We start from the raw sequence: 22359 nt of genomic DNA on the forward strand, positions 1-22359 counted from the left end.
AAATAAGAGCAGTAACAAAACAATAAACAACAGCAGTTTGTCTGAACATGAACATTTGTGTTGAAGAAAAGGTGAGTGTAAAGTACATATTTACATGATTTATAATCAGTGACAAATGCAGAGCAAAACTGTAGAAAAGTATTGTGCCAAAAATGCCATGGAATCAAAGATTAACCAATCATAGAGTTATCTTCTAAACAATGTTAGAAGAAGTTATCTCATAAAAAACCCAATTAGTGCTGTCAAGATCGATCGTTTAGACAGTTCATCTTCCTGTCACCCCTCTGCTTTTCTCTATTATGTGCTTTCCATTTCCTGTTGTTCCCTTTTATTTATTTTCACGGCCATGCCCTTGGTGTCATGGCATCATGACACCCAAGTCACACAGCTCCATGCATGGGAAGTCACGTGGTGGGAGCATTGCCAATCGAGGAGCCATACGAGTTTCCTGCACGAGGGCAATAAAATGTTTCACCAGAGCGCACAGTGACAGATGGAGTCGAGGCAGTGCCAGAGAGTGGAGGCACAGCTTCAAGTCATCCGACGGAGTTCCAGTCGGCGTTTGACAACAGTACAATACTCGAGACTCGAGATGGAGCACTGGCTGACCTTATAAAATGGGTTGTGATGTCGAGATGTCCGTCCGTAAGTCCGTATCTGTCAACATTTTGTTATCTCATTAACGTCTGTTAAGTTTTTGCTATTTTTGCTGCACCTCCCTTATCACCCAGCTGATTGTTCTGAATCCTGACACATGAATACAAGACAGTAGTCCATACAATTGCTTGGGCTTTAATTTATTCCATTTCGGATCATGGAGGCTCAGGGAGGAGAGGGGGGAGGATCGCTCAGTCTTCTTCAATTTCGGATCAGGGGGGCTCCAAGGGTCTGAATCAGCAGAGGTCTGAACTACAACCTCAAGAGATGACTGTCAGCCCACTCGGGGCTATTTATAGTTTATGTAGGCGGTTGCCATAGGGTTGGTATCCTTTTTATTAATTGTATCGCTTTATTGCATCTCCATGTGGTGATAATTAATCCATTATTGTTCCTTTACTTCGCTGTGGTTTTTAGGTCAAGAACACACCACCAACATTACAAATTATTGTTTGGGGGATATAAGTGCGCCAGAATATTAGTACGCAGTTTCAAATTGTAATCATAATTTTCCTGTGCTCATGGGTCACAACCACATGCAAACTCGCCTCGTGTTTCAGCAATCCTGCAGAGTTGGTCACCGCCGAGACCTGGCCTAGTTCCTCAAGGCAAGATGGCTCAATTACAATTGTGGAAGTCTCTGAAGAGGAAGAGACTCTCAGCTCATTGTGAGATGTCTTTCTTGAAGAGTAGGTGAGCTATCGCCGACATCCTTACTAAATTCGTTCCTCACCGAATTAGTTATCAGTGTAATTTTGCATGCAACTATGGTAATAACATTGTTCCTTTGTAAATAGAGTAATTTCACAATGAATACTTTGTGTACTTTGTAATTATAGTGAATACTTCAGAATAAATAGGATTGAGCTTTACTAAAATCTGTAGTGGATTATGGTTGGAAGAATCTTGTTAAAAACGGAAGTATTACATTTAAACATACAGATATATCGAAAAAATAAATCTTTACTTTGAGTACCGTACAAATAAATGGTAAGTTTAAAGATGTTGAAAGCTTACAATTTTTTACAAGTGACGAATTGTCTGGCATAGAAAAAATGAATTGGTTAATATGCAATCTCTGTTTGCATATCCATTGTGTCATCTCTGACCACAATCTGTCTTGAGACAAACGGATCTTGACTCAGCTCTAGCGCACGAACTCTGTCCATTGTTCACGTTGGAAAAAATAATGTTTCATCGGCAAATGTCGGGCAAGACCATCTTGCCCGGGCAAAAGTATTGTTCGAGGTCCGACAAGGTCGATTGACTCAGTAAGTGCTGTCATGCACGCTTGGACAAAGCATTGTTCAAAGTTGATCGAGTCATATTGTTACGGGTTCCTCACCGATCTCCTGGTCTCGGTAACCCTCCGAACCCCGAGAGGAGCCCCGGCAGAAAAATATGTTATTCTCTGTGTTAGAAATCAATAGTGAAACCACACCAATGATTATAAATGAACAGATATTGTATTAAAAATCACACACAAGAATAACGGTACAACAAATGGCAATTAAGAGTGCACTCTATATACCTTATCGCATAGGATGGTACCATCGACTAAAGTCAGATAACTCACTGCGCTCCCAGCGAGTGAAAAGGACACTCCTCAATGTCTCTATGGCGCCCTCCAGAGGAGCACCTTCACCGCTCACTCAGCAAACTGCAACGTAATTGGAGACGAAGCGGTCACACACACACATCCCCGACAGACGGTAGGATGTTGGGGTAAAGCTGACGCGAAGCAAAACCTTTGTCGGTGTCCGAAGCGCGAGGTTCAAAATGGCCGACGGCTCTTACTGGAGTCGATGCGACTAGGCGAGGATTCGTCGAAATCTCAGCGCCCAAACCTGACTATGCAGATTTCTCCATTCCAGCGATAATTCCTATCGCCGGATGTCCTTTCAAGGAACTCAAAATTCCCTCGCGACTTTCGGTAGACCACGCTCGCTACGGAGCCTCAACGTCACGCGTCTTCTCCGACTTTGCTCGCCACGCCTCTTCCCTTCTCTCCCGTCGTCTTCCGGTTCGGTTTCCGGTATCATTTAAAGTTAGCCTTTTTAACTTTAGATAACTGTTCATGAATAATAAACCTTTTGAGAATAATAATGGCTATTTCCCTCAAACAATAATAATAATACATAGAACCAGAAATGTTTCAAGTGGATGAAAACCACAACCCCGGAAGTGACGAATCCGTAACAATATGTATATGCTAAATGTCCCTCCCACCTCCCTGAGTTCATCAGCAAATACAAAGCTCGTCTTCGTGACTTGAGTTTTCGAGCAATTTACAATGGTGCTGTGAACTGTTTCTCCGTGATCACGTTTTCTATTTTCCTCTATGATGCTGTTATTCTGAGATAAAAAAAATTGTGCTTTGAACCTTGAAATGGAGTATAAAATATTCTACACAATACACAAACTTTTGTAACAAATGAGCATTTTGACATTCCATAGAAAATTTCAGCAAAAGATGTACACCAAATAGTGTAAAAAAAAAAAGAAGAAGGAAACCTTTGTTTAACATATTTGCTTCAATACAAAAAAAATTCAAACCTTGTACGACTCATCTGCAGCAGTCTTCATCTTCTCCACAACCCAACTCTTGAGCTCGTCGGCATCGCGGAAAAACTGTTGCAGGCTGAAGGAGTCCTCAAGGCCGGCCCTGCGGTGCTGTGACCTCTCATGCAGCACATTACGACGTTCAACAAGCTGATGGAGAGAGAGAAGTATAAACCGATAAGCTGAAACAAATCTTCCCCGAGCAAATGAAGTCAGGTTCACTATGTTTTTTCGTTCAAAATCATGGTAGATTAGCAAACCTATACATGTTTGGAAACGTTATTACATGGAAAATCTGATTTCCAATTTGCCAATTTGCCAAACATTTGCCAATTCCGACCAATTCGATTCGACCAATTCGACCAATCGCTTCGATCGACCATTCGACCAATTCGATTCGATTCATCGAATTCGATTCGATCGACCATTCGACCAATTCGATTTGCCAATCAATTTGACCGACCTTTGCTTGTGTGGAACGGACTGTGAAAACGATGCGGACTATATTGTCGGATACGACACACAGGACAGTGATGACGAACTCTAAATGGCATATTCTGTAATCGTGTATGTTTGATGCCATTGACTGCCTGTGTATATTTTGTCATTGACTGCCTGTGTAGATGTGAAGTTATACTGACTGCATGTGTATATATGATTTTGCTGACTGCCTGTGTATGTTTGGTGATATGAATTATTGTGGCACATTTTGATGTTATTAACTGCCTGTACAAAATGATAACATGTATTTGATTATGCAACTTATCGCGAATATAAAGACAGTATTTTGCAATTCAAAACCTTTGATTCGTGTCTTACCATTCCCCATAGCACTAATTTGATACTTTCATTTGATTCCTTGTCCCTGAAAATATAGGTTTAGTATATTTTTAAAAGTTTTTAGGGTAATTAGAGGCAGAAATAGAACAAAATATGTATTTTACAGTGGCCATTTTGAAAATTCAAAATGGCCGCCATACAGGTATCTCTCCAAATGTAAACATTGATTTTTAGTTTCCTTATGCTATAACCTTTCCAAAAATGTATAGGTTTGCTAATCTACCATGATTTTGAACGAAATATAATTTATTGACATAGTGAACCTGACTAGAATAAGATATCCAAAAAAAAAAAGGAAAAAAAAAAAGGAAGATCGAACAATTTGCCAGGGGTGTGTGTGCACAAAGAAAATGGTTACATGGTTGATTAAACGCGGCATAAGCTTTCACAGCGATCAAATCCATGTACGAATAAAACAATGGATAATACACAATGCAGTTAAATACCAAGAAGCAATCACCAAAGTTTGTGGAAGAAGAATAAATTGAGGAGGGAATAAATAGTTAATTGTTGTTGAATAACCGTTGGATCTCCAAGAAATAATTTCACTCAAAAATAGAGTTATCGAGGTGATAAAAGCAGCTAGGAGTCAAACAAGACAATAGGATCACACAAAAATCCAACTATTTCACAACACATGGCATCACGCAATTATTCCACTTACTGCATCCCGACGCGCAGCGACGTCATCCTTGGCATAATGCCCACCCTGAATGAGTTTTGTGGCAAATTCATCAAGGGCCTGCAAAGAGACGACAGGTCGGCAGTATCAGGGTTAGCACTCATTGGCAGGATCCACTTCTCCAGGGACAATAAGAACAGCGAAGCTTACCGTGATCTTTTCCTCTTGAGCACTCAGCGACTTCTCAAAATCTTCATGTTTTTTCAGTAAAGACTCAACACTGTCCAGGGAATCTCCAAGGTCATCATTCAGCAGGAATGCCTAAAAAAAACAATTTTTTTTTATTTAGGGCAGTGAAAGAGTTAATCTTAAATTCAAAATGTTGAAAAAGGTGGCTATGTCAACCATATCAACAAATGTACAATTTTTACCTCCGCCACCTTATGTTTTCACCTGTCTGTCTGTAGGCAAGATATCTCAAAAAGTTATGGACTGACTTAGGTGAAACTTGGTGCACAAAGTGGGAGCGACATGGATGAACCGATTTGATTTCGGTGAAGATCTGGGATTTGAGGTTTTTTAAAAGCGATTTTTCGCCATTGAGTGATGGGGCTAAAACCCAATACATAGCAGGACATCTCAAAAAATATATGGACGGATTTAGACGAAACTTGTTGGACCAGTTGGTTAGATCTAGATCCGGCCGATCAGTGGGATCCAAAACAAACTGTTCAGCCTGGCCAAAGTATGCGCTCTACAGAGTGCTGTTGCAGTTTTTTTTTGCCTCCGCCACCGAAAGCGGACTTTCCACCATGGATTTCAGATGATGGTGACCTTAACCGATACCTCTTGTTTGCTCATCCAGTTGTCCACTTGCTCGGTATCACGATTGAAAAGCTGCAGGTCCATGCACTGCTCATACTGCTGGCGACGGGTTTCCCACAGCTCCAGCAATGATGTACGCTCAGCCCCCAACACATTCAACTGAAGGGAGAAAGCCATTTTATTAACACACATGTTTTTCAGCACGAACATCCATTCACTGATAATTTGCCATTTTAAACAATCTGACAAAGCTTTAACAATTACTGCATTTTCAATAACACACCGCACATCAACTTACTACATTGTGTGGATATTGAAAGAATAACAAAAACAATTAGGCAAACCTAATACAGGTAATCCTCAGATTGTGCATGCAAGTTGCACAATCCTCACCTTCTCTCGAATCTCCTCAGATGCATAGTGGTTGGCATTGAGAAGTCCCAGCCCAGCTTCAGATGCAGTATCAAAACTGTCCTCATGCGCATCAATCTCCCCCTGAGAGGATAAATGTGCTCTGTCAACTATGACATCAAGGGAAAACGAGGAGAACGTACAGGTTCCAGCACACAAGGTCAAATCCAACCCGCCAATGAATACAAGTCGTTTGTTTTTCTTGCACCCATAGCCTCCGGGATCAAGGAGCTGAGGAGGGACTAAGACTAACGATCAAAGCATTGAATGTGATGAAATAAAAAAATATTAAGGGACCTTGTGCTCCTGGTGTCTGTCCAACAAGGCCTCCGCTCCAGCCACATCATTTGCGAGCTCATCTGCCCCGATGAGGGCCTTCATCTCCGTCACCCAGCTTACAAGGTCTCGGAAATCGGCCAAGAAACGTTGTAATCTACGAAGGGAAGTGATGACGTGCAAACAATAACAACTCTGAAATACATTTTATGAACAAGTCTAACCTGCGTTAAACACATCAATATAAATTTAACTCTCTTTCTGTCCTTGTAGTATCCTCTCTCAGGCAGAAGCTTGAAATTTTTACGAAGTCTCCCCCTATAAGATAAAGGGAGGCTTATATCTGTTGTAGGGTTTGTTTCTATAATTGGTGCCCCCGGTTTTTAATGGTACTAGTTTCTTACACCCCGAGGAGAACTACACCACAGACTGGGACTTTCAGAATTAAATTTTGCAGCAATAATGGAAACAAAGTATGCGGGGGTGGATATAATATTTTTGACCTCGATTTAATTTTAAGGTCATGACCTAATTAAAGACATTTAAACTATTTTCAAAACATGACCAAGGTTTGTCCAATCGGAACGAATTTGCTTTCTCTAGATAGCCGAGGACTCGAGAGCAAAGTACATTTACACTTAATTTACATCCTACCCCCAAAAAATGTTAAATGCAATCGAGCTTGAAAGAAAAAAAGAAAAAGCAATTTAAATGTTTTCCCCCCTTTCTGTATTGGAAAAACAAAACACAAGCAATTCAATTTTAGTGGTCAAACTTTCCAAATTCATTTCTGTCTCTCTTACACATTAGTGGGGGGGCCAATGTAGCAGATTGAAATGCCCGGTGAAATTGCTTGTTAATTTTTGGACACTGGTTGGGCTGTCTTTAGGGATGATATAAGTTCTAGAAAAAATATGTCTCCAATTGTTTCAAGTTCTTTATGGCGGCCATTTTGGATTTTCAAAATGGCGGATGTCGAAAACGTAAAATTCCATTATCTTGGCTTCTAAATGACCTAGAGTTTCGATTCTGGTGTCCAGTTGTACATTTTTGGGGATAGAGAATTGAATGAAACCTTCTTTAATAACCTACAAGGGATAAAAATAGGTTTTTATGGCACAGCCGAACCAGTGTCCAAAATCTAACTTAATGCACATCTATCTTAATTGTTATTTGTTATTTGCATGTTCCAGATTCGTGACCCTGAGCTATGATGGAGCCAAAAAGCAAGAAAACCAAGAAAGAAACTGATTTCACACTTTGCATTCAGTGCCAGGATCCCCAAGGTGCACTAGTGACTGAGCCAGCACTGGGCTCATATGCAAAGTTTCTCCAGTTCATCCAGGAGAGGGCACGATATGGTGATGCCGACTTCAAACAGATCAGCGAACGATTAAGCTGTTTCACTGCCACTGACTTGAGGAACAATAAAGCAAAGTGGCACCGGGCATGTTATGGATCTACATGCAACACTGCTCACCTGGAGCGTGCTAGAGTTCGCCACCAGAAAGCCTGCGAACATGGCGACACCCAGCATCTTCATAAGAGGTGTGGACGTCCTTCTTCTGCACCTGCCGCTGCAAGTACCTCAGGTTCTACGCAAGACGAGACTCTTCGCTTCACACGTTCATCATCAACTCCATTCAACAGAGACCTTTGTTTCTTCTGTCAAGAGGTCACTAAGGAAAGTGTACATGTTGTATGCACGTTCAACGCAGGTAAACAGCTGAAGAAAGCTGTTGAAGAAGGCAGCAACCACAAGTGGAAAGTTCAGCTGAGTGCTGCCATCAGTGCACATGATGCTCATGCGATCGACGTCAAGTATCATCTCCCATGCTGGGTGCAGAATGTCCAACGTGCTCCCAAGAGTGGGACATCAAGTGATGACAAAGAACACATACTGCAAGAAACTAATGTTATCAAAATAGCCGCAGACATTGAGTTTGTCAGCCTTGTTCGCTCTCTACTCCAAGCTGGTGAAATTCTCAACATGTCTGACCTGAAGTCGGTTTACTCCAGGATTCTTGACAATAATGGTGTGCACAATGTCCCATCACCTACTACCCAAGGCATGAAGGAGAAAATCAACTCTCACATTGATGACGTTCACTTCATGAAACCAAAACGTCGAAACGAGTCAGACTGTGTATTCTCCACTGCCGTGCGTGATGCAGCTGTCGAAGATGCAATGACGAAGACAAATGAAAAAAACATCGAACAACTGTTTGAGAGTGCCTCTGTTCTCCGCAGTGCCATTGCTTGTCAGAACAAGCACCCATGGCAATTTGAAGGAGAAATGAACACTGATGATGCTGAAAAGCATGTACCCAAAGTACTCTATGCTTTCCTCCGCTGGCTACTGGAAGGACCAGCCACGAGCATTGAGCCAGAGACTATGCGCTCAGCCACTATTCATCGAGATGTTATAACCATCAGTCAGAACATCATGTACGGCTACAAGTCAAAACGCCAAGTCACGTACAAGCCCAAAGAGCCAGATGCACCATTCCGCCATCGCTTAGAATGGCCACAGCAGCTTGCCGTTGCCATTGTAGTCCATCAGTCCACCAGAAACAAGAAGCTTCTGGATTTCCTGCATGGGTTCGGTCTGTCTGTTGATTATAGTCGGATCTTGCGGTTGGAGACACAGCTGGCCAACTCAGTCATAGAGTCTACGACAGAACAGGGTGTATACTTTCCAAGAACCATGCGCATAGGGACGTTTGTCTTCTTTGCAGTGGACAACAGTGACTTCAATGAAGACACACCTGATGGGAAGCGGACACTCCATGCTACAGCCTGGGCACTCTACCAACGACGGGAACATGCACCCTCCACAGATGAACATAGAACACTGACACTACATGACCGAAAGGCCAGACACCGCTCACTCAAGGTTCTGACTGCTCCAGACTTTGTTCCTTGCCAAGCACCAAACAAACAATCTGCCACAGGTACCACGTATAGCTTCAAGACACGGTCAAACCCAGATGTCACCAAGCCGTACTCTGCGACGGACACAGTGTGGCTACTTTCACGCACAATCATGCGAACAGCTGAAGCTGAGGACGTACAAGACGACATCATCCCACCAGATGACCAGCTGCAAGCTGCAGAACCCCAGCATGCTGACCCTGTTGGGTCACTCGTCCACGATCCAAAACAACCACCTGGCAGTAGGATCAAGCATCACGATATCCCAACTTGGACAGCCTACAACTCACTGCTCTCCTCTTCGAAGCCTCTGACAGAGGTCAACGCCCTGCCATTGGTAGCAGCACCAGCCCATGAATGGCAAACACTGATAACAGTCTTGAAACAGACACAGCAAATCAACTGCATGGTCATGGGTCCCGATAGGAAGACAGTGATCACCTTAGACATGGCCCTGTATGAGCGAGCCAAACAGCTGGAGATGACCAGAGATGACTGCAAAGGCAAGTGGGTACTGCGACTAGGGGAGATGCACACTGTGATGGCTGCACTGAGGGCTGCTGGGAATGCCATAGAGGACAGTGGTCTTGACGAGGCTTGGTCTGAGGCTGATATCTATGGCCCAACAACGACCAGACAAATACTGGAAGCCAAGCACATGAAGAGGGCTTTGGAGGCCCACATCACCACTGTCCAAGCCCTCTTCGACCTCTATGTGGACGAATTCTTCCAAGAGCATCCCCATCTGAGGGGCCCATGTACCCAGTCAGCACAACAGGTTGCCCAGAGCTGTCATCTACACAACCGAGAGGAGATGACAAGCGCGCAGAACAACATGCTGGCTGTCCTCGAGTCAAACGAAGTCCTGGAGGCCATGGCAAAGTTTGATGAGAGGAAAGAAGCCAAGAGTCCACTGTTCAAGTTTGTGCGACGCTACATGCGGATGATAATGCTGATATACACATTCATCCGTGCCACCCATGATGGACAATTTGAGCTTCACCTGTCTTCACTGGATGAGATGTGCATATACTTCTTTGCACATGACAAACAGAAATATGCCAGGCTGACTCCCCGGTACCTTGCAGAGATGAAGGCCCTGAAGATGACAGATCCAGGGATCTACCAAGAGTTCATGGATGGGAACTTCAGTGTCCATAAGAATGAAATCCCCTTCTGTGCTGTAGGTGTGGACCATGCACTGGAGCACATCAACAGGATCATGAAGGTGACAGGGGGTATTGTGGGCATTACCCAGAATGCCAGTGTCCGCGAAAGGTTCTTTCTGACAGCACCAGAGCTGAGTAGGCTTGCTGAAGAAGCCCGTCAGATGGCTGGCTCACAATCAGCTACACGCAAGGAGCACCACGACCTATCAACCACAGTCTGGGCTCGGCAGGAAGACAACATTCGTCGACTGAAGAATGTGATCAGAGAGTCCATGAATCCCATGACGCATGAGGGTGAAGACCTGACGACTATCATCACCAAGGTGGTGATGCCAGCTGAAGTACAGAAGGATGTCTGCAACCAAGATGAGATTGGTCAGAAAGCGTATAACACGTTTGTTGCAGAGCGCATCAACACAAATGAAATCAACCTTTGGGCCAGAATGGGAAAGGTCAAACTGAAGATGTGGAAGAGTGCCAGGAAAGCTGTGAAGCACAAACTGGCAGACAAGGTTGTAGAGCTGAAAGACGACAGGTCACTGTTTGCGCGCATGCTGATCGTGGCCCGCTCACGACCAGAGATCAACTTGAAGGATGCCATAGGTCAATATGAATTCACCGCGCTTCCACGAACCCTCTTTGCAATGGCTGGGACACTACTACCATGCACAGACAAAAGCAAGCTCATGGGCATCCTAGAAGATCTACCCAAGAAGTCAACTGGCACTGGTCAGCAGCCAGACGACGACAATCCTGAACATACTCCACCCCCTCCCAAGAAGGTGACTGTCATAGACGGCATGGCATTAGTGCAAGCAATGGGTAAGCCACAATGGGTCAAAACATGTGCCCAGTGGGCTGGCCATTTCAATGCAACACTGGACTGCAAGACCAACGGGTATGATGAAGTCCACCTCGTGTTTGACCGATATGATCTGCCAAATTCACTGAAAGAGGCCACACGGGAGAGGCGCCAAGGTGGCAAGCCGCCCACTGCTTACCACGTTCAAGACAGCACCCCGATTGGGAAACTGACAGCAAAACAGTTCCTGTCGCACACCAACACCAAAGATGAGCTAACTGTCTATCTGGCAAAGAAAGCTCTGTGTCACTTTGAGGGGACTACCAAGGTCTTCATCGTCACTTCAAGGCAGGATGTCTTCTCCAACTGCATGGATGTACAGCATCTCCGTAGCTCCCAGGAGGAGGCTGATACGAGGATCTTTCTTCACAGTCTAGATGCCGTCCGAAGAGGTGCAACACAGCTGTACATTCAGTCACCTGATACTGATGTATTCATCCTAGCACTCCACCGGTACCATGAACTATGCAAAGACACATACTTCATCACGGGTGTGGGGAACAAGAAGAGGCAAATCTCACTGGAACCAATAGTACATGAACTTGGTGTCAGGAAGGCTGCAGCCCTACCAGGATTCCATGCATTCACGGGAGCAGACCAGACTGGTCGGTTTGCCGGCAAGGGAAAGCTCACATGTTGGCAAGCCCTCAATAGGTGCTCTGTTGAGGTGGTATCTGCGTTTCATGACCTTGGGGCCTCTGAGGAGCTGAGAGCTGACGCAGAAAGTGACATTGAGGCATTTGTATGCCAGCTGTATGAGCCTCGTACTACAGTTGTGGATGTGGGCAAGCTGAGGTGGAGACTGTTTACCAAGAAACAGCTGGAGGCACAGAAGCTGCCACCAACACGGGGAGCTTTACATGAAGCCATTGCTCGTGCACATTTCCAGGCCATGGTGTGGCATCAGGCTGATGTACCGGACCCCCAGCTTCCACAACCAACAGAACATGGATGGAGAGCAGAAGGAGATCAGCTGGTGCCCATCACAACCAAGGACCCTCCAGCCCCAGCTGCCATCACACATCTAATCAAATGTAACTGCAAGAAGACCCAATGCATGTCTCACTGCTCATGCAGGTCTCAGCATCTCAACTGTTCTGAGATGTGTATGTGTGGGGCAGATGAAGAGGTGTGTGGTAACACGGGTCAGGAGCGCCCCATGGGAATCGATAACACTGATGATGAGGAGGATGGAGATCCTTCAATGTAACAATGAACACTGCCAACTAAAAATATTGCACAAAGACATTATAAGTGTACATTTGAACACTAAAGTCCAGCCTTTATGTGATTTAGAAGTGAAAATGATGGAAAAAAATATATATATGTGTTGGCATAAGTGCGTGAAAATCCAAGATGGCTGCCATAAGAACCCTTTTGATCATATGTAGGTGTATAAATGTGTGTTTATTGGATTAAGTATCCGCAAATATGTACATTTGGACACCAAAATTAACACTCTAGGTCATTTAGAAGCCAAGATAATGACAATTTCGGTTTTCAACAAACGCCATTTTGATAATCCAAAATGGCCGCTATAAAGAACTTGAAAAAAATGGAGACATATTTTTTCTACAACTTCTATCATCCCTAAAGACAACCCAACCAGTGTCCACAAATTAACATTTGAATTCAACGGGAAAACATTGGCCCCCCCACTACATACAAAGTGACCCTCTGGACTGGGGCTCGTATCGAGCGATAAAGTTATTGGAGCATGGAATGAAGGTATTGGAAAGGGTGTTGGAGAGGAGGATAAGGAAGAAAGTGAAGATTGACGAAATGCAGTTTGGATTTATGCCAGGAAGAGGAACGACAGATGCGCTCTTTATTGTGAGGCAGTTGCAGGAGAAGTACATGGAGAAGAGGAAGAAGTTGTTTCTTGGGTTTGTTGATCTGGAGAAAGCATTCAATAGGGTTCCACGTGAAGTAGTGACATGGGCATTGAGGAAGTTAGGAGTGGAGGAATGGTTGATCAGAGTAGTGATGGCAATGTACAAAAGAGCGCACACAGCTGTAAGGACGAAGGACGGGAACAGTGGTGAGTTTGAGGTGAAGATGGGAGTGCATCAGGGGTCGGTACTAAGTCCATTACTACTATTTGTTGCTGTGATGGAGGTGCTGGCTCGGAACGTAAAGGAGGGTTTACCATGGGAGTTGTTGTATGCAGAAAGTATGGATGGACTGAAGGAGAAGATGAAGAAGTGGAAGGAATGTATGGAGACAAAAGGTCTGAAGGTGAATATCAGAAAAAACGAAGGTGATGGCAAGAGGTAAAGCATGTAGTGAGGTGGAAAGAACTGGGAAGTGGCTGTGTGCTGTGTGCAGGAAGGGTGTCGGAGTGAATTCCATTCAATGTACAATGTGCGCCGAGTGGGTTCATCAAAAATGTAGTGGTTTGAGAGAGTCATTAACCAGTGTGGCAGCTACATTCAAGTGCAAGGTGTGTACAGAGGGAGCTGCAGATGGAGGAAATGTTGAGATGGATCTTGGAGATGGCGTGAAGCTGGAAGGTGTGAAAACATTTTGTTATCTAGGAGACATGCTGAATGGAGAAGGTGGATCAGACTCGGCAACGGTTGCTAGAGTGAGATGTGCATGGAAGAAGTTTCGGGAACTGAGTGGCGTGATGATGAGGAGGGGAGTGTCGTTGAAGCTGAAGGGAAAGGTGTATGCTGCATGTGTGAGAAGTGTTATGATTTATGGGAGCGAGACATGGGTAATGAACGTAGAGCAGCAACGAAGGCTGGAAAGGGTGGAAATGTGAATGGTTCGGTGGATGTGTCGAGTATCGTTGAGAGAATGAATGAATGAATGAATGAATGAATGATCGTTTTAAGGCCATTTTTCCCCGCTAGAGTGGGGGTTAGCATTGCGGGCCCCATGACAATCATGGTTCCCTGTTTGAGGCAATGTTTTTATGGCTGGATGCCCTTCCTGATGCCAACCCTTGGTCACGCTCTTATGATGCGCAGGGATACGGTGTACCTATTCTAAACTGGGGTACACACCGGGATCATTCATCCCAGCAAGGTGGTACTCAATTTGCCAACCTCGGAAGGATGACAGGCTGAGTCAACCCCCCTGCTGTTAATTCAGCGATCGACCGGGATTCGAACGCAGGATCCCAAGCCAGTACCCTAACCACTAAGCCAACACCAGGAAGACAAATGATGAATTGCGAAAGATGATGGGAATAGAGCCTGTGATGGATGCTGTGAAGATAAACAGTTTGAGATGGTTTGGTCATGTGTTAAGGAAGGATGAAAGTGACTGGTTGAGAAGTGATGGAAATGAATGTAGAAGGGTGTAGAGGACGGGGAAGACCGAGAAAGACTTGGCTAAAGATGGTCGAAGAAGAAATGCGGGCAAGGGGGTTAAACAAGGGGAGATGCAGAAAATAGGGCAAAATGGAGAAGATTGTCATGGGGACCACAAGGCTAACCCCCACTCTTGCAGGGAAAATGGCCTTAAAATGCCTGTTGTTTGTTTTGTTACACAAACATGCATTTTTAAAGCTTTACATGGGAGAATTGTTTACTTGAAAGAATCATCAAGGCGGGTATGGCGATCAATCGCAGCATTGCGGATGCATTCCCAATTCGCAATGAGCTCCTCGCGCTTGCTCTGGATCTGCTGCCCGCTCTGGGGATGGTTCTTTTGCAAGCGCTCGGCCTCACCGCACAAAGTGCCAACCTACACAAGAAATAGCATGTGAGGGGTTACGATCGGCTGATGGAGTTAATGATCATCACAAATTTATTATACAATTCATATTTTACCATGAAATCGGAAAAAATAAATGAAAGAAAATTAAAAAAAAAAAATCGGAAAACGAAACAGTCTTCAGGATGGAAAATTATGGAATTCAAGACACGTCTGCAAAACGGCAATTGGAAGAATTCTGCTTTACCCACAAATTATCATTAAAGCCTCCACCATCAGACACGTGACATGTAAAACAAACCTGCAAAAAAAACAAAGTTTGAACCCTACCTTATCCTCCAGGGCAGCAAGCTCTCGCTCGAGCCCCTCGTGCTTACGCAGCAAGGCCTGCACGCCTGCCAAGTCTCTTCCAAAGTCGTTGGAAGCCATAAGTTGATCCTTTTCTTTTATCCAACCAATAGCCTCATCCACATCCCTTGAAGAAAAAGAAAAGGTGAAAACCATCTGATGAAGGTGGAAAATTCAATCATTCTAATTAGCAAAGACCCAACAAAGTTCAATATTCTCATGACTCGGGGCAGGAAATGGCCACACCACTGAATACAGTTGACCCTCGGTATACTAACCAACGCCTCTAAGTTCAATTTTACAAACCCGTTTTCCACAGTTGTAAACTTAAAAAAGCAAGTTTTCCCAACTACTGAATAAACAACCATTATTCAAAAACATGGAGCGATGGTTTCACATGACAATTTCTCGGAACCATCCCCGCTTTGTTTACATACTTTTTGGGGTACCATCGCGACATCCTTTTACATTAATAAAAAAATTTTTTGATAAGTTATAACAACAGAAACTACCCCATTTTACAGGACGTTTTTTAAAAGCATTAATGAAGCCCCCAAAACAAGATTAAACTAGAGAGTATTCATAAAATACTTACCCAGTGCAGCCTTACAAATTTGTAATTCTATCAATCCACACTTCTGAGGTAAATGTGTACAAATTATACAGGGTGAGTCAAAAGTAGCGCCCGATTTCTGTTTTTTCGGCTTTCTGTTCTGGTGAATTTTCCCCCGAATAAATGGTTAGATAAATATGTCATTCATTTATTTCTACCTTCTTGTACACTAATACAAATGGCAAACAAACAATCAACTGACAGAAATAAATATATATATATATACTAGCAGAAGTACCCGGCATTGCCGGGCGGGGGAGGGGAACGGGGGGCGAGCGAGCCCCTTGACAAAGCGAGCGTTTTTTTTTTCTCATAGCGTCATAGCGTTCATAGCGTGATCGCTCTGAGCGAATCAGCGCCCACCTGCTCTGATTCCGTGCGCCGAGGTAAATATGAATCGTCAAATATTTTGAGTTCGGCCATGTTCGTCCCACGCTCAATGGCCATGCCTATGTCAAATATCAAGCACGTAAGCCTCTCCGTTTAGGAGTCTATCGGTAACATATATCACACACACACACACACACACACACACACACACACACACACACACACACACACACACACACACACACACACACACACACACACACACACACACACACACACACAGTTTTATATATATATAGATATATAAACAGAAATCGGGCGCTACTTTTGACTCACCCTGCATATTGAAAACTCTCCTATGGAGTGCATTCATAAGCCTTTACAAAGTAGTTTATATTTTCGTTCAATCATTTAGATAGCTACCAAGGCTGATAAAGATGCTAGAATAGATTGCTAAAGTATAAATGGGGAGATCGTTAAACGGGAAATTGTACTTCACTTTTTTCACCAGCTGAGCAAGACTGAGGCAATTACAATGATTCTAATTTTGCACAGTTTCCGATGTACGCCCAATATGCGCTATATCAAAAGGTCATGTAACCTGTGGTAAAGTTTCAATTTCCAACGTTGAATGTTTTTTTTTAGCTTACCTGGAACGAAGTTCAGGGGAGCTAATGCGATGGTGCGTCGTCCGTCCGTCAGTCAGTCAACACTTGAAACTTCTTCTCTGAAACCGCTTTTGGGATTGCGACCAAATTTGGCACAAATGATATTTGTTGTGTTGTGACTAAAGTTTGTTCATGGCATTAAACAAAATCGGGTTATATGGGGGTGAACGGGGGGGTCAAATTGGGTTCAGGTTTGACCCCTCAAAATAGATATTTGCTTTCTTCTCTGAAACTACATACACGATTTCGATGAAACAACCACAACCTTCATCACCCGTGATTTACCAATGTTTGTTCCTGGAATTTAAAAAAAGGGAGTCTAAGGTGGTCTATGGGGGGGGGGGGGGGGGGGGGGGAGGGGAGGGGGCGGTTTGCACCCAAAATAGGTATTTTTTGTTTGTTTAAAGCCTTATGATTATGTTAGTGTGATTCTACATGCTGCCCTGTGTTCTAGCAACCATTAAAATTGGTTTAAAATACCTTTAGTCAGTGCAGTATACTGTTTATCCGACCAGGTGAGCACCAGGGGTATTGCCCCGATGTTTAATGTATGCTCTTAACAAAATGCAGCGACTGCTTAACCCCACTTTTTGCTTCGTGAGCATGGTAAATATTGTTACATTTGGGGAGGAGGAGGTGAACGGGGCGTCTCTCGCACTATCTACACTCTATGGGGGCTCTGCCTGTGCCTCCAACCCCGCTAATCCCCATAACTGCGCCTCAGTCTCCCGGACATTCCTTTTATCTAGTTTCTGGAGCAGGGAGATATGTACATCATGCTGACAAGATTCAAAGCCATTTTCTTTGAAACACGCACACATTTTTTTTTTTTTTTTGTATACAAGATCGAGGCTCGTGAAAGAGCAAACATTAATCACACAAAAAGTCAAACCGACACACAAAACACAAAAAACAAGGGGAGCGGCAGACAAGATGGGAAGAGAGGGGGAAGGACACAAACACAACATTTGAGAGCAGGGACATCGGGAGGACTTGGGGGGAGGTGGGAGAGGTATAAAACATATGAACACTGCAAGGACTCTGGGGTGAATTACCGGGGGTAGAAAAGATCAAGGTTTTGGATGGGGGAAGATAAGAGATGGTGGTGAACAGCTGTTTTAAAGACCTGGAGGGAGGAGTGGGATTGAAGGGAGTGGGGGAGTTTGTTCCAGAGGCGGGAGAAAAGGGGAATGAAAGAGTGAAGGTGAGCAGAGAGCCTAGATTTTGGCAGTTTAACCATAAGAGGGTTGCAGGCAGATCTTGTGCGACCTGAAGGAATATTGGGGGGGACAGAGCACAGAGAGAGCTGTGGGAGCAAGGCCGGAGAGGAGTCGGTAGAAGACAGAAAGACCACCAACCTGCCTGCGGTGAGTGAGTGAAAGGCCCTCGGAGTTGACTTCATCGCAGGAGATTCCAATGATTCTGAAAGCTTTGGCCTCAACAGCGTGAAGCCGAGCTAGGTGTGAGGCAGGAGCACCAGCCCAGAGGGGGGAACAGTATTCCATTGAGCTGCGGATGAAAGCCTTGTATGTGGTGAGGAGCTCAGGTGTGCCAAGGAAGGACTTCGCACGACGGAGGCTGCCCAGTCGGCGACTGGCTTTGGAGGCCAGCTTGGAAATGTGGTTTTCCCAAGAAAGATCATGGCAGATAGTGAGACCCAAAAGCTTGAGCGACAGAACTTCTTGGAGAGGATTGTTGAGAAAGTAGATGGGAGGGTTTTCCAGTCGGTCCTTTCGGAGAGACATTGTAAGAGTGTGAGATTTGTCAGGATTGAAAGACATGTTCCACTTGTTTGACCAGTCTGTGATTTTGCCCAGGTCTGCAGAGAGTGAGGAGGCTGCAGACTGCCGATCTGAGGGATGAGGAATGGAGCGGCAGATAGTGGAGTCATCAGCAAAGAGATAGAGAGGATTTTCCAGGGAGTCGGAGAGATCATTGATGAAGACCAGAAATAGCACAGGGCCCAGAACACTACCTTGGGGAACTCCAGCCAGAACAGGGAGGGAAGATGAGAGAAATCCATTCAGGGCCACACGTTGCCTACGACCAGAGAGGAAGTCCGCAAGCCATGAGTGGAGATTTCCATGAATAAAATAGGATTTGAGTTTGGTGAGCAGAGCTGGGTGCCAGACCGTATCGAAGGCACGTGATATGTCAAGTGAGACAGCTCTGATTTCCTGTTTGGAATTGAGGACCTCCATCCATTGTTGAGACAGCAGAAGCAACATGTCCAGAGTAGAATGACCTGGTCTGAATCCAAATTGATGATCAGAGATCAAGCCATTGGAGAAGAGGAAGGATTTGATATCCGAAGCAATGATGGATTCCATGACTTTGCTGATAATTGGGAGCAGGCTGATTGGTCTGTAGTTGCAAGGATCTGTTTTTGCACCTTTTTGTGTAAAACTGTAATGTTTGCTGATTTCCAAGATGCTGGCAGATGACCTTGAGCAAAAGAGAGGGTGAAAAGAACAGAGAGAGGGTGAGATAGAGCGGAAGAGCAGGATGTTAGGACCCGTGGGCTGATGCCATCTGGTCCAGTTGCAGAATCAGAGTCGAGGTTTGATAAAAACTTCTCCACCTTGTCAGGAGAGGACACAGAGTCCAGGAGCAGTTGGGTTCGACTGGGAAAGGTGGGAACAGAGAGAGATGGGTTTGGGACACAAGATTTTGAGGCAAACACAGAGTTGAGGCATTCGGCTTTGTCGCGTGCGGTATCAACTGTGTAGCCATTTGAGGTAAGGGAGGGGATGGAGGGGGAACAAACACCAGAAACAGATTTGACCAGACGCCACCAGGATTTGGAGGAAGGAGACAGGTTTGAGAGTTCAATCTTGAGTGTGGAGAGATAGAGCTTCCTGGCACTCCTGAGGGTAGAAACACACTTGTTTCGAGCTTATTGGAAGGAACTGAGATTGCCTTCAGTTGGATTTGCCTTCCAAGACGCAAAGGCAAGTTGTTTCAGGGCAACTGCCTCACCACAAGATTCAGTGTACCATGGACGGGAGGAAGGGTAAGACAACTGAAGACGAGATGGGATAAATCTGTGCATGAGAGAGAGCAGTTTGCTTTGGAAGAATTCCCAGGAAGAATTGATGTCAGAGGCATTAGAGATGGGAGACCAGTCCAGTTGATTGATGGCTGCTTGCAGACCGTGCCAGTCGGCCTGAGTGAAATGCCAGACTCGTCGGCGCTGAGGAGGCTCTCTGAGAATGGCCAGTGAGATGTCCACTTTAACAAGCACATGATCAGAAGAACCGATTGGAGCAGAAGTTTAGGCGGGGAGGGGCAAGGGGGGAGTTTAGGAGGGGAGGGGCAAGGGGGGAGTTTAGGTGGGGAGGGGCAAGTGGGGAGATTCGGAGGGGAGGGGCAAGGGGAGAGTTTAGAAAGTGGATGATTAATGAAAGATGAACATATACAACAAATTGGGTTTGTTGTGATTTTCAAGTTAGCGATTCGTTTAAGAACGATGGAGGAGGGATGGAATGAATGAGAATTTAGAGCATGGAGTGATTTGGAATCATAAGAGATTGAATATTTTTTTGAAATGGAATGAGTTGAAGAGGAAATTGAAAGGAGCCTTTTAAATAAGAAGAAAAATAGCGTGTTGTAATAAACCACTGAATAAAACACTGAAGGGGGTAGTTTAAACATATTTAAACAGAACTGTGAAGAACAATCTTACATTCACAAAAATACCAATGGGAGAGGAAGCCTAGAGCGATGACCCCGAGTCACTTGAACAGGGAAAAAGGTGGAAGGCAAGGGGAAAATGGGGGCGGGGCGAGACAGCGCACGTGGGCAGAGGCAAAAGCACACGAGAAAGGGAAATAAAAGTTGTTTTTTTGTTTGTTTTTGTTTTGGGGGGGGGGTGTGGGGGTTACAACGTTAGACAAATAGTAGATGTTCAGTGAAAGTTTGGGGGAGAAGGGAAAAATCAAAAAACCTAGCAAATTTTCCTGGAAATAGAAAAATGGCCTTTTTACTCTTTTTAATGAAGATTTTTTATTTTGTGCTGTGTAAAGAAATAAAAATTTGTGTTATTACTACCTATAATCCTTGAAACCTCAAGGCCCTTTTGGACGTGCCCTTCAAGGTTGCCAAATTTAGAGTCCTGGATACATTCATCAAGATGCAAATGTGAAAGAGGAAACTTGCATTTCTTCATCTACAACTCTCACTATTTACTCATTTATTCATACATTACAGATAGCTGTTAACCTGTGGAAGTCTATGACCGAGTAAGCTAGCACCTGTTGAAACGCTGAATCTCTGCAGAACCAAAGAGCTTTTCTTGCCGTTGAAGAGCAAGCTTCTTCAAACGCTCCCAGGCATCATTCACCTCACGTTTGCGCTGCCCAATCAGCGTCACTTCGGGGTGATCTTCCTGTACGCAAAAAAAAAAAAATAACAAGAGGGAGAATTGCTTTGTAATACAGTACATGTCCGCTACTGGTCCAAATGAATGTTCTCGTTCCAAGCACTCAGCAAATGTGAGCCATATGCAGTAGGACAAATTGTTGCAAGCTACAAAATCATTTGCAGTTTTTGTAACTTATCATATTAATGGGGAAAAGTGTGCAAACCTGGACCACGTGTAACATGTGATATCTTCTAAGTCCAAAAAGGCCATAACTGAAAAATTGGCGAAACACGCCGAAACTCAAACTTGTTCTGTAAACTAGTCATAATAAAGCCATGTACCAAGTTTCTATTGAACATGTTAAAGGGTATGGGGGAAAAAGTCTGGAAAACCATAGGTGGGATGGGCAGACAGACGGACAGATGGCCAGACATACGGAGAGAAAACCTATAGTCCGCTCCTGTGAACACAGTAGGGGACTAAAAAGATAGCTTCTCACAAATTGGTTTGAAAGCCACAACAAAGATTCCGCGAATATTCAATCAATTACATTTAAATTCATCAGCCACACACAGGTTGCTGTTCACATGACAGGTTTTTCTTCTTCAAGCCTTTGTATGCTGTTAAAGCTCTCAGGAACTTCTCACAAAGGCTCCAACAAATGAAATGCATTGCCAATGATATTCACCTCGATCAGCTTGTCTGCCCGCTGGTTTATATCGGTGACTCGCTCCTCGTGGGCACTCAGGTCAGTTTGAAATTCCTCAAACTTTTTCTGCAGCACCTCGACATGCTCCAGATCTTGCCCCATTTCTTCAGAAGTGACAATCACCTCCTGTTGCGATAAGGGTCAGGCAATTCCCTATGTTTGTGAGAGCGTAATTACAAATGCAGTTTCAAGTCGATCCTAAAAATTTTTTTTTGTTAGTTGGTGGTTGCATGAAAAACATTTTACACATTTGATAGAATAAACAGCCAATGAGTGCCAAACAAAAATCAGATGTTTGAGGGAGGACGAGTAATGAAAATATATTTAAATAAAGGAAGAGTAAGGGCAATGTCATATTTGATGTGGTCTACTTTGATGCCCTGCTATTCTGTGAGAGATATGATATGGACTGGTGAGACTGGTTTTTATAGGTCCCATTTCCACCCCCATCCTAAGATGTCTTGAAAGTAGACATGACTTGGCTGAGCCGGTGAAATGACATCA

At 44.3% G+C, this 22359-nt stretch overlaps 1 protein-coding gene across 7 annotated transcripts in view; it reads right to left on the reverse strand.

Annotated features, from left to right (window-relative positions):
• Nucleotides 1-22359, reverse strand: part of SPTAN1 (spectrin alpha, non-erythrocytic 1) — a 186045-nt gene that overhangs the window by 110886 nt on the left and 52800 nt on the right. For all 7 annotated transcript variants that reach the window (XM_078774711.1, XM_078774710.1, XM_078774709.1 and 4 more), the window contains 10 exons: nt 21835-21981; nt 21037-21170; nt 15155-15299; nt 14700-14854; nt 6215-6350; nt 5900-6001; nt 5528-5665; nt 4892-5002; nt 4724-4801; nt 3214-3369 (listed from right to left, as the gene is read on the reverse strand). In XM_078774711.1, the coding sequence (XP_078630837.1) occupies nt 3214-3369; nt 4724-4801; nt 4892-5002; nt 5528-5665; nt 5900-6001; nt 6215-6350; nt 14700-14854; nt 15155-15299; nt 21037-21170; nt 21835-21981 (1302 nt within the window). The remainder of the gene's footprint in view (nt 1-3213; nt 3370-4723; nt 4802-4891; nt 5003-5527; nt 5666-5899; nt 6002-6214; nt 6351-14699; nt 14855-15154; nt 15300-21036; nt 21171-21834; nt 21982-22359) is intronic.

This window comes from Myxine glutinosa, chromosome 3 (genome assembly GCF_964187855.1).
Source record: "Myxine glutinosa chromosome 3, kmMyxGlut1.1, whole genome shotgun sequence".
NCBI classification, from domain to species: domain Eukaryota; kingdom Metazoa; phylum Chordata; class Myxini; order Myxiniformes; family Myxinidae; genus Myxine; species Myxine glutinosa.